General features: G+C 43.5%; 1 protein-coding gene across 2 annotated transcripts in view; it reads left to right on the top strand.

Moving 5' to 3' along the window:
• LOC146839020 (uncharacterized) overlaps positions 1 to 12227 on the top strand; it is a 63044-nt gene extending 50817 nt beyond the window's left edge. Inside the window, exons 4-5 of one of the 2 annotated variants that reach the window (XR_014960765.1) lie at positions 7879 to 8049; positions 8284 to 12227. Coding sequence is in view for 1 of the 2 variants with exons in the window: in XM_085603048.1 (XP_085459174.1) it covers positions 9073 to 10377 (1305 nt within the window). In the remaining variant the exon portion in view is untranslated. Of the gene's footprint in view, positions 1 to 7878 lie in introns of both variants that reach the window. The other variant, XM_085603048.1, reaches the window with a different exon arrangement.
• The last annotated feature ends 312 nt before the right edge of the window (positions 12228 to 12539 follow it).

Genomic DNA, 12539 nt, shown 5'->3' with positions numbered 1-12539 from the left:
AATTTTTTGTGTTGTCAACATAGCCATTTCAGGAGAAGCTAACAAGCATTGGCACATCCAATAGGTTTAGCCTATGCAAGATCTGTTTGCTTTGTCAGTGACCTGTTGCAACGGCGGTTTATAGATGTTGTTTAAACATTTATCTTTTCACAATACTGAAAATTATATTGAATATGAGAAGTGTATATCTTTGCAGCGCACTTACAGTACCGTCTTAGCTCCTATAGAGACTTCCTTCGTTTGCACTTTCTGAAACTCTGCGCTTTGCATTGTATTCTCATTCCAAACACTGCCAATCAGAAAAAAAAAGAAGTAATCAGCGGGGCATTAAACACATTCTTCCAAAACTGTTGTTGGCCTTTGTAGTGCTGAAGAGGAACTAATGTTGGTAAATTGAGCCATTTACTGGTTCCCCCTCCTTTGATTGATAGATGTTAATATTCATGACCATGAAGACATCAGATGGTGTGCTTGATGGATTGGCTGATTTGAGAATTGCGATAAGTTCTCTAGGTGAAAAAATCAGTGAATTGAGAGAGAGCAGCAAATAGATAAAAAGGAGAAGAGAGGCAGTAAGTGAGGTAGCAGGGTGTTCCCAGTAGTGGTGATCTTAGAGGAAAGTATGACAGAAGGTCTGTGGCAGAGCGTGGAGTGAACGATGAGTGGGCTTAGTGAGGAGATTATGTAGGATGAAGGATGTGGGTGAGACCGCAGTGATCAGATGATATTTTGGAAGTATGTGCCCTTAGCACTGGCAGCAGCTGGAAAGTGTGTTTTTAGTGCATTTATGTTGGTAGCAAGATTTGTTTGTTCAATTTGTAGGGCGGTCAATAGAACGAAAATAGAATTTTGTAGTAGTCTGGGGTGGGCAATATTAATTTGCTGCAAGTGCTGGAACCTACAAATGTTTCTATTTTCACGCTGGCATGTGCAGGTTAACAGCCCAACTGCTTCTGTTTACTGAAAGTGTCTACTGCAGATCTAAATCTCTTTTTGATTGGTCCATCCCATCCACCACAGGTCACATCTTTTAATCCTCTCTTTTCCTCAGTTAACTTGGTCTGTAACATCCTAACCAGTTCCATTCGGACATTTTCTTTATTAGCTCTACTCTATTTTAAGGTCGAGGCTAGGCAGCGCTTGTGCTGTGTTTTCGAGACGTGTTGTGTATACTTTGTGGGCTTACAGCCCGCCCATTGCTGTTCATTTATTTCTTTGTGTCCTCTAAAAATCCTTGCTTTCAAGTGGTTGATCCGTCCTATTTGTCCCTCCTTTTCGTGGATTGTTCCCTCCCACGGGGCACAGCCCCATTACTTGTGGGCTTCCACTTGTTCAATTTTGGCAATTGCAATAGGGACTGCTTTTTCCATTGTCTAGGAGCAATCTTACTAGTGCTTGATGTTTTCAGTCGCTCTGGGCTCCGTTTCTGTAAAGAGGGATGTAAATCATATTCTTATCGTGTTACATTTGTTATGCATTTAAAGACCGAGGTCAGATGTCAGATGCTGTTTACAGGGCGCCCCCGCCACCTCTTTCAAACACCCGAGCTGCTCCCCCGCCCTGTTAAGTGCCATTAGCACCACCTCCCGGAACGGGACAATGGAAACTGCAGGTATGCATGTTGATTTAAAAATATCACCGTGGGAAGCGGGTCTGTCGCTGTTAACATTAGCACTCTGAAACTGTATTCAGACGTTGTAAATGTTGCAAGTGGCAGCAGGGTCAGCTAATAATACGCAAAGCACTGTCGATTTGTGATCGATCTGAATAGTGTTTCACGTGAAAACGTAAAACTCTACTCAAACTTAGCTCCTTAATAGTAGCAGCTGGGCATGCTGCAAGGGGCTGTGTTGATTCAATTGTGCCACTTTCTTAGTCCACAGACTTGTCAACAAGCACTACATCCACCAGTGTACAACCATGCACGAGGTGAACGCCTTCAACCAGGAGGTCAGGCTGCCAGGAGCCCTGCCTGCAAGCCATGAGGAGGGAGGGAATGCGGCCTAGTGCCAGTATCTTGTGGGGGTAGCCCATTGGCAGAAACCCAGTTATGGCCTGATATACACTCTTCTAACCCTTGATCTAGGACATATGGTATCATGGTTCCAGGCTTTGCTAGGCCCTGGCATACTGAGTAAAGGATAGGCCTCAACTTTATTCAATGTGGTACTTCGTGGGGAGTTCATGTTTCCTGACGTCTTCTGCAACATTTCCCCTCCTTCACCACCATTCCTTGCTGTTAAACCCCCCTCCGTACCCATGCAGTAAGACTGACCTCCTGGAGCATGAAATAATCCAGTTTCCTTGAAGTGGAAAGATGGTTTACAGGAGTCAGGAGATAAAATAGCAAACCTTGCTTATGCATCACATCTATTTCTCATTCTATATTGTATTAAATACGTAATCCTCTCATCACGTGCCATAAGGTAGATATGTGGCGAGTGTTATATAGCACAAGACTACATTTAATCAATTTCTCCTGTACTTGGAAAAAATTCCACTTCTCACTCAGTTTTCCAGCAAGCTTATTTATTTTCATATAATCACTTTTAAAATCCACTGTTTTACAAGTAAATTCAAATTCAGTCTGCCCAGTGCATTTTAAGGGTTCTCCCTTCATCAAGGGGTGCATGCGAGCAATCTATGTTGTATGCTCTGTGTTGAAAATAGTGAAACAAGGCTTAACTTGCAAACACAATCTAATCCTGCATACACATGAATTCATAGTTTACAACATGCCCTAAAAGCGCCCAACCGTATGTGTGTTTGTGTTCAACCAGGAGTCCTTTTCAATAGTGAGAGTTACTTCTGATCGAAGAGAATCATCCTGATCTACTGCCTATTTTACGTGGCTTAGCTAAGGGTACATAAGAGCCATGCATTTGGGACAGGTTTACCTGTGGGGCCCCCAAGCATTTATAGTACTGTTAGGAACCGTGTACCTGTGGGTTCCTCAAAAGTCACAAGCAGGAGACATCTTTTCGCACGTAACACTTTTTATAATAATAAGGGCGCAAACACACTGCATGAACAACAAGTGTAGATTAAAACGCAGGGTATAAATACATCTACACACACGCACCAATATTAAACCTGTACTAAACACACAAGCCTCAATAACAGCTACATCATACAAAGACTGATGGGCATAATGAAGCGGACCTAGAGATACATGCATAACACAGAAAAGATAAAGGTCTTGATTTAGAGTTTGGTGAGCAGGGTACTCCTTCACAAGCGTGAAGGAGTACCCTGTCCAACAAACTGATGGTCTGCCTGACCTAATTCAAGTCAGGTGGATTGTTATGTGTCCAGCCTTATTTGGGCGCCATTGGTGTAAATACATAGGACGGCCGGTCCTCTTTAGATCAGGCAGTCTATATTTTTCTCCTATTGGGGAATACCAGGGAAAACATGACAGTCCTGAACAGAAAAACATTAAATATGAACCCAGCTCTCTGGAAGAAAATTAATCTGGGATAAAACTCCAGGGGTGGGAGAGTAATTAGTTATTTGTTTTTAAAAACAAACACCTGCTTTAGGAGTATGTTTTTGAAAAAACACCAAAGTTGGTGAGTGGCCGCCTGAAACATGGCAGCCGCTCACCAATCTTTCTGTGCGTTCAGAGCAGCCACCGTGGCACCTCTGACGGACAGAGTGCCCCCCAGGGCCAGCTGAGATCGCTACACAAGGCAGGCGGCCCGTTGGACCTAAAATCAGGCCCAGAGTCTTGATAACTGACAAATAGAAGAGTGGAAAAAAGAGAAATAATTAGAAGGCTGCCTGTATGTGACTTACTGTATACGAATAAGTAAATGACAAGACACTGCTGTGTCCCTTGCCTTAACGCTGACTGTTTTTTTAATTTGCTATATATATTGAGTTTGTTTATCTCTACAATGTCAGCTGAACAAGTTACTGATTACATTAAATCATGTCATACTGGAAAAGGAAAAATAAATATTGAAAAAAATTAAATCTGTTGTCTAGAAAACATAAAAGGGGAAAACGCCTTAGCTTGACAAATCCTAGCAAGGGACGTTTGTTCCAACCTTTGTGTTCAATCCAGTTCAGGGGCCACGGTGTAGAAAGGAGCTACTGGGTTGACATAATTTTCCTTTGATGTCCCAAGACCTGTCCTAGAATGGCTGTGCAAACTAGGCCGAGTAAATCCTTTTGTACTTGACTCGAAAGGTAGCGAGGGCGAGTAGTCACAGAATTCTCAGCTTGGTAATGTTGGCTGCTTGAACTCAGAGTTCAGCAATAAAGCAACAGACTCAAAAGAATGAATGACCAGCACACTGCTTATCCTGTCAAGAAAAAGTACTTTACTCACTCAGTTGACCCAATAATACATTAATCAAAAGCAGGTCAATACCTCTGCCTTCTAAGTTGTCGGGTGCTGCGCTCACTCATGTCTATTCCTGCCCTCCCTAGTATCATTCATTTTTCTTCTGGTTCTGATCCCTCTTCCCCTTCAGGGGCATTTAGGAGTAGCATGAATATAGTACAGGTGCAGTTCATTCACCCTCATACACATGTGCTCCCAGTCTTAAGTACCTTAACCCTTCACAACATGAGTCAGTCCGGTCAGGGTCCCTTACCAGCTGCCCAGCACTCGCAGGGCACACCCACACACTTGAGAGAGCAGTGGCCCACTAGCAGGCTTTTGTGGAGCTCTTACGTCCTGGGTGCATGGCAGCCTTCAGTAGGGCACCGCTCTTCCTTTTCTTTACAGTTTACAGTGAAGATCAGCAGTCCCAAAGTTCTGCGGTCACTCCTGACCTGTTGGTAAGTGAAGGCCCTCTGGGGGCCCCACCATCGGCAATTGAGCCACATTGTGGCCGGCTGGACCACAGGCGTAACCTCAGACAGAGTGTTCGACACTTGGGTAGTTGTAGTCCCTCATGGGCATCTGGCACTGACCGCTCAGGAATTCAGCAGATGCAGCCCCACACAGTCTCTCCAGGAAGTCCGTAGATTCAGCCCCTCTTTGGTTAGTTAAGAATTTGGCAAGTGCAGCCCTGCACGGGCTGGTTGGCAGCACACATTCATCACCTGACTGGGCGTCGTCAAGCACGTTGTCATAGAGTATTATTTTCTGCATTGAACTGTTGGTAGAGTCTGGGGGGACCATCTGACTCCCTGTCAAGAATTCCTGTCATGCGAGGGGAGGAAAACGGCAACCAGCGAAAACGGACTACATCTCCCAGGATGCTTAGCGGTTGAGAGGTTAGGTAAACAGGAGAGCTGTTACATAACTCAAGGAAAACACGCCCTTATGTAAACAGGAGAGCTGTTACATAACTCAAGGAAAACACGCCCTTATGTAAACAGGAGAGCTGTTACATAACTCAAGGAAAACACGCCCTTATGTAAACAGGAGAGCTGTTACATAACTCAAGGAAAACACGCCCTATAAAGGGAGGAACCGGGAGGTACAACGCTGTCGGATATTGTGTTTACACCGACGTACCTGCTTAGTGAAGAGCAGTGTTCCGGAGTGGTGCTCCAGTAAGGCAAGAATGGAGGTAGGTCGAGTCGTTACTCCCTGGGCCGTGTCTTGCCCCATCGTCACCTGTGAAGGACCCGGAAGCTCTACCGGATACCCATTGAGCTTCGCTTTTTGACTCGGCTGAGTCAAAGCGCAGTGGCACTTTTGCTGGTTGGAGTCGTAACTCCCAGCCCGACCAGAGATACAGGGACTGCCAGCTGTAACGCACACCAGGAGGTGTTTGCCGCGTTACAGACTCGGAAGTCCACAGGATCGATCGAGCGGCTGCTCTCGGTTCAGTCTTCTTTGCTAGTGATTGGGGTATCGGTGACGCATCACCAGGAGGTGACTCCGCGTCCCGGTGCAGTCTGAGGAAGAGGTTGAGCGGCTGCTCCCTTCAGGTAGAGACCCCGGCTGGGTGTTTCCCTGACTCCTCGATTCTCCTCAACGCTCTTCGTGCCCCTCGCAGCCTACCGATTGGCATTGTCGGCCATTTCATTTCTGCCCTCTGTTGGCATACGCCGGGATCGGCGTACATGCAGAGGACGGTTAGGACCATCCGTGCTGTGGGCTGGTAACGTACTTAGCCTGGAGGATTCCAGTGACTATAACCTTTGTTTATTCCTTGTATTATTTTTGCCTTCATTAAAATAACTAAACCTTCACAAGTGGTTGCGTTCTCATTATCGTGTCTGTTAAACGATCCTGAGACGTTCAGGGCGTTACACTCCCTGGTCCTGCTGGATGGATTTCCAGTAGTTGGCTTCCTCCGGCCCCCAACAGCTGCTAGGGATGCGCTGGACCTTGCTTCTTCCAGGACAGCCTTGTCTTCCTGTTGGATAGTCAAAATCCCTTCTCTTACCGGACAGGCAGGCAGGCTTCTAGGCTCCTCAGGACAGGTACCAGTAATTAATTCAGACTGCAGGTGCTGTCCCTTCAACTCGGTTAGACTGTCAGGCAGACACCAGCCCTGGTGGCAAGCAAGCACCTGAGTGCTCTGCAGAGCACTTTATTCCTTGGTAACAGAGGATTTTGAAATGGGGCATACAAGAGGGCTAGATGGTCCTACTTGTACACACAACTGACAGAAAGGAGATGTAGTTTACTCTGGCACACTCTCACATTCTGTGTATGCCCCTCACAGGCTACGCACACCAACATGGTTAACACGCACTTGAGATGTTAGCGCAAAGCCTGGACATGGGCATAGAAACAGAGCTTTCCATGAGTGGGTCAGTAGGACGCCAATCCAATGATCTTGATGAAAAGATCTCATCAGACTAGATCCTTACAACAGGGTGCATCGCCACCACCGCTCTATCTGTTAAACCCATGACAGTCCTCTGTCTTAAATAAAGGCACACTTGGTGTGACCCTCCAGGTCACAGGAGCGGTCCAAGACCTCTCATAGTCCCTTGTTAGAAATTGCACAGTTCTGGGGTGGCAGAAAAATCTCACGTAATGGTTTTCTGTTACTTTGTGATAGATTTGCCCAGTAACGTACAGTTGCAAGGTGGACGCCATGGAATGGGGAACTGCCAAGAGGAGCAGATTTTTCTGGTCGTCAAATCACATGCAATTTGCCATTTCATAGGGTTTTTCTCGCTAATATTTACCACCTGTTTCCAGCAGGTAGTAGATATATTCATGTAGTTGGTTTGGGGGGTGGCAAGAGTAGGGGAGGGAAGGGGAATCTTTTTCTAACAGGGCGAAGTATTGTGTGTTCCCCCAGTTAGAAAAAAAGACAGCACAAGTCTTGACTGCTACTACTGCAGACAAAGACTAATGCAGTTCTTCCGTCAAATGTTTCCGTCTGGAAAAATCGTGTCAGAAAAACCTAACAACTGATAATCAGCTGGAATAAAATTAACACATGAAAGTACGCTTTAATTTCTTTGCGCTTGAGTTAGTTGGGGATAGATCTAGGCATAGGGCTCGCACACACAATAGATTATCGTGAAGCCAAGGCCCAAAATCAAAAGTCAGGATAACAGATACATGCAGTTGGCAACTCGGCAGGGGAAAACGCCTGTTGTCAATGGAGGGGACATTCCCATCCCAGAAATCTACATTACAAATGAATTAATAGTATTTTTTTCAAGATAGATGTTTTGTGCCAGCCCATATGACTTAAATATCTGCCACTGGGATTCTGCGTTACAACTCCATAGGGTACATGTAAGTTATGCGAGTCTATTATAATTTTGAAAATTCTACAAATTCTCACTCTTACATCCGAGTGCTCTCAGTTTACAATTCTTCGCTCTACTGTGTCAGAAAAACAGCTCAAATTTATCAAAATTTTACAATTCTGCATTCATTTGACTTGTAATTTATATTTTCGGAAATTTACTTCTATTAACTGTTTAATTTTAAATCTACAGGTGATTGAAATTACGTGCAAAGAAAGCAAGGTTTAGCGCTAGGCAACCGAATGTCAGTGCCATAAGGAGGATTATTTTGAAAAACAGAAGGACATCCAGCATTTTAAGTTTGAACAATTTCTAAAATCTAGGTGTGGCGCGGACCTGGGAGCTGAGAAAAGTACTATACCTGTAAGTGAAGTCTCTAATTTTGCATTTCATTAACCCAGAGCAAAGCCATATCTGTGCACACAGCATCAGAAATAATGTAGAAAGACCAATCACAGCATCCTCATCTGAAATATTATCAGAAAGACAAATTGCCTCAGCATGACAGAATAAACGTTCATCTAAAGTCTCATCTAATTCCAAAGAGGAAGCACACACTGCAAAAAATAAATTTATAACAAAAGGTTTTTTCTGCAGACCATCAAAGAAAAGACACTGAAAGAAGACTTTGAAGCCGACACATCCGACAGCCAAAAGCCCTAAGATTAAAAATCACTCTTGCTCAACAACTGTTTTTAACCAGTGACAACTTCGAGACTCTCCCCGCCTCTGGATATAACACCTCAAACCACTCGCCTCACTTTTGCAATACACTTAAAGATACACCACTTCATTATGTCCATGACCATCTCAAATAAATGTTTCCTTTTTATTGTGTACTGTTCTGTGATGAATTCTATGTAAATCGGCTTAGCATTATCTGTTGAGCAGGAATATATGTATAACTGTTAAATATAAAAACTGATTAAGTGAACACTGGGGCGCTATATCTAATGTTATCCCTGTCATCAGAACTACAAACTTTGCTCCATGTATAGGAAGTTTAACAGGAACTGATGTTCTGCGACTGATGATCCACAATAGTACTGTGCACGTTCTAACGCCCACAGTTACTGCCATTACCTCAGTGCAAAAAGGTACTTATCAGTTTAATATCAGACTAACACCTTATCACGGCTTTGGTAAGAACTTATATAAATGAATGTGAGAAAAATGTCTTTCACAAAATAAGTTGCTGCCGGAGAGGCCGTAACCTGAAGACCATTATCTGCAAGAAACCTTTCAACAGGTGCTTGTAGGGCAACTTCCAGACATATTTTGCTCAATTCAAATGTTAAGGAGATTGCACATGATTTCTTTCAGAGATTAATGCTGACCATTTTCTAAACAAGGCGGACTCTAGGAAGGATCTGGTTCACTCCTAGCATGGCAAAGAAGCAAAAGAAAAGCAAGCTTGGTGACATTAGATCTAGAAATAAATCTTGTAAAAACACAGACTATGAGAACAAATTCAGTGTTCAAACCAGCCTCACTCAACACAAAATAACACAAGCTGGGGAAGAAAGATTCAGCCATAAATCTCACGTCACTGAACATGTGAGATTGCACACTGGGGATAAACTCTCTCAGTGCTCTGAATGCCAAAAATGTTTCCGCAATAAATCGCATCTAACTGAACATGTGAGAATCCATACAGGGGAAAAACCTTATCAGTGTTATGAATGCCAGCAAAGATTTTGTAGCAAATCGAGTCTTTCTCGACATGCAAGAACCCACTCTGGAGAACAACCTTATCAGTGCTCTGAATGTCAGAAATGTTTCAGTGGCCAAAGCACTCTCACTCGGCATACAAGAACCCACACTGGGGAAAAACCTTATCAGTGCACGGAATGCCAGAAATGTTTCATTGACAAAAACAGTCTCACTCGGCATACAAGAACCCACACTGGAGAGAAACCTTTTCAGTGCTCTGACTGCCAGAAATGTTTCAGTTACAAAAGCAGACTCACTGAACATACAAGAACCCACACTGGGGAAAAACCTTATCAGTGTTCTAAATGCCAGCAAAGGTTTTGTAACAAACCGAGTCTTTCTCGACATGCCATAACCCACTCTTTGGAAAAACCTAATCAGTGCTCTGAATGCCAGAAATGTTTCACTGTAAAAGGCAGTCTCACTCGTCACATAAGAATCCACACTGGGGAAAAACCTTATCAGTGCTCTGAATGCCAGAAATGTTTCAGTGAAAAAAGCTGTCTCACTGATCATACAAGAACCCACACTGGGGAAAAACCTTATCAGTGCTCTGAATGCCAGCAAAGTTTTCGTAACAAACCGAGTCTTACTCGACATGCAATGACCCACTCTTTGGAAAAACCTTATCTGTGCTCCGAATGCCAGAAATGTTTCCGTGAAAAAAGAAGACTCACTGAACATACAAGAACCCACACTGGGGAAAAACCTCATCAGTGCTCTGAATGCCAGAGAAGGTTTCGTAACAAATCGAGACTTACTCGACATGCAATAACCCATTCTTTGGAAAAACCTTATCTGTGCTCCGAATGCCAGAAATGTTTCAGTGAAAAAAGAAGACTTACTATACATACAAGAACCCACACTGGGCAAAACCGTTATCAGTGCTCTGAATGCCCAAAACGTTTCAGGCGTAAATCTTTTCTTACTGAACATGTGAGAATCCACACTGGGGAAAAACATTATCAGTGCTCTTAAGTGCCAGAAACGTTTCAGAGTTAGAGACTGTTACAAGCGCCATAAGCAAACACACACCGTCCAAAATAATTTTCAGTGCTCTGATTGCCAGAAAAGATTCAATTTTAAACGCAGTCTCACACTACATGAGCAAACACACACAGGGAAGAAATGTACCAGTGCTCTGAATGCCAGAAATGCCTCTTTGATAGGCACTGCCTCACTAGCCATGAGAGACTCCACACTGGGAAAAAACCATGAGTGCTCTTAATGCCAGAACACCTTCAGAGGAAAACGCTTTCTCACTCAACATGAGAAACTCCACTCTGGAGAAAATCCTTATGCCAGAGAAGCTTTTATCTGAAAGACAGTGTTACATGTCATGAGAGATCCCATTCTGGGGAAAAACCTTATGAATGCTTGTAATGCAAGCAAATCTTTGGTTACAAACTGCTTTTCATTAGACATGAGGGTACTCACACGGGGGAAAAGCCTTAGGGTGTTCTGAATGTCAGAAAAAGTTTATTGACAAATACAATCTAATTTGACATGAGAGAACCCACACTGGACTACAGCCTTATACGTGCTCTGAATGCAAGAAATGTTTTAGTCAGAAAAGAAAGTCAGTCTCACTAAACATGAGAAATGCATCCACACCAGGTGAATAGGAACCTAAATCCATCCTGAATTGCAGAAAAGCTTCCAATGCAACCTGACTTTACATAAAAGAGCAAAAATTGTAGTTGCAATAGGATTTATCAATAAAATCTTGCAGTATAACTTAGGCTGCTGGCGTGCAACCTCCAAAGAAATTTGTGGGATTGAAAATAGTCAACAAATTCCCAAACAATCAGCAGTTTGAGTATCTGAAAGTTACAAAACTCTTAAGGTCACTACTCGACTCAGAGAAATGTTAGTGTTTGCAAAAATCAACTAATCGCAACAAAATTCACATTATTTCTGTCTAAAATGTACTAGAACCAAAAGGTTTCTTCTCACCCTTGTTTGTTAGCATGTGACTGAAATATATATTTTGGGTGCAGTGTTTTGTACACTTTCTTAACATTATTGAATATAGAATTTTCTAGGAGGAGGCTGGACGCATGCAGCACTAGGTTTTCTAGCGGGGAGTACGCCTTGAACTAATGTGGCCACAAGGATTTCCCCCCTACCCCTCCCATGGGGCAAATAGGTTTTTCCAATAGGGTTTCTCTAAACAGGTGGCAGCTGGCTATAGGCCTACGCCCCCAGTGGTAAGATTGGAGCCCAATATTTAAGGTCCTGAAGAATGCCACGTACCCAAGTGGACAATACAGGCAGAAACATGTTGACCCCGTATTAACAATGACTGATTCACAGCGGCGACGGGATGATAAGGTCCCCACTCACCGCACTTATATATTTTAATCCCACATAGTAACCCCATAGAATAAAAATTGTTCAGGTATACTATGATGGTTTTTAAATTCACTCCCTCCTTTTTTTGTTTGGGCCCCCACTTAGTTTAGAAGTGCATCCCTGTCTCCAAGTGTATGCTCGCCCTCTATCAAACGCGGTTTTTAGAGGGCGAGGACTGGCAGATGATGAAGCATGACACCTGGTGGTGTGTGATGCCAGTTCGTCAATTTTTGTGATTTGCCCCCACTAAATCGGGCATCTCTTAGACACAACTAGGGACGGTCCTTTCTGTGGTTCATAAAATGTACTAGAACCAAAAGGTTTCTTCTCTCCCTTGTTTGTTAGCATGTGACTGAAATATATATTTTGGGTGCATTGTTTTGTACACTTTGTTAACATTATTGAATATAGAATTTTCTTGATAAGACACAGCAGCAGTAAAACGTAATAAACAAGTTACTTACCTTTGGTCACGCTGTTTCCGGTGGATACTCCTTTACCTGCTAATTCCTCACCTTGGGAATATTCCACAGGCGCCAGATTGGATACTGAAACTTTAAAGCAGTATTGCTGCACACTGGTAGAAGACATCGCGCAGCTCAGTGTCAACGTCTTTCTGCTCCAGAGTGACGAGCGGAGCCGCATATGAGCACTAACCATTCTCATTGTGAAGAAACTCAGGGGTTCGGGGGTTCATTATCTCCCAGGAATGTATCACATATGCAGGCCCTGTGGAGAGGTTAATTCACCTTTTTTAAATGAATAAAATTCAGATGAGTCCTTTT

The sequence above is a fragment of the Triturus cristatus genome, chromosome 4_2 (genome assembly GCF_964204655.1).
Source record: "Triturus cristatus chromosome 4_2, aTriCri1.1, whole genome shotgun sequence".
In the NCBI taxonomy this organism is placed as follows: Eukaryota; Metazoa; Chordata; class Amphibia; order Caudata; family Salamandridae; genus Triturus; species Triturus cristatus.
This window is presented reverse-complemented; position numbering and strand designations above follow the sequence as displayed.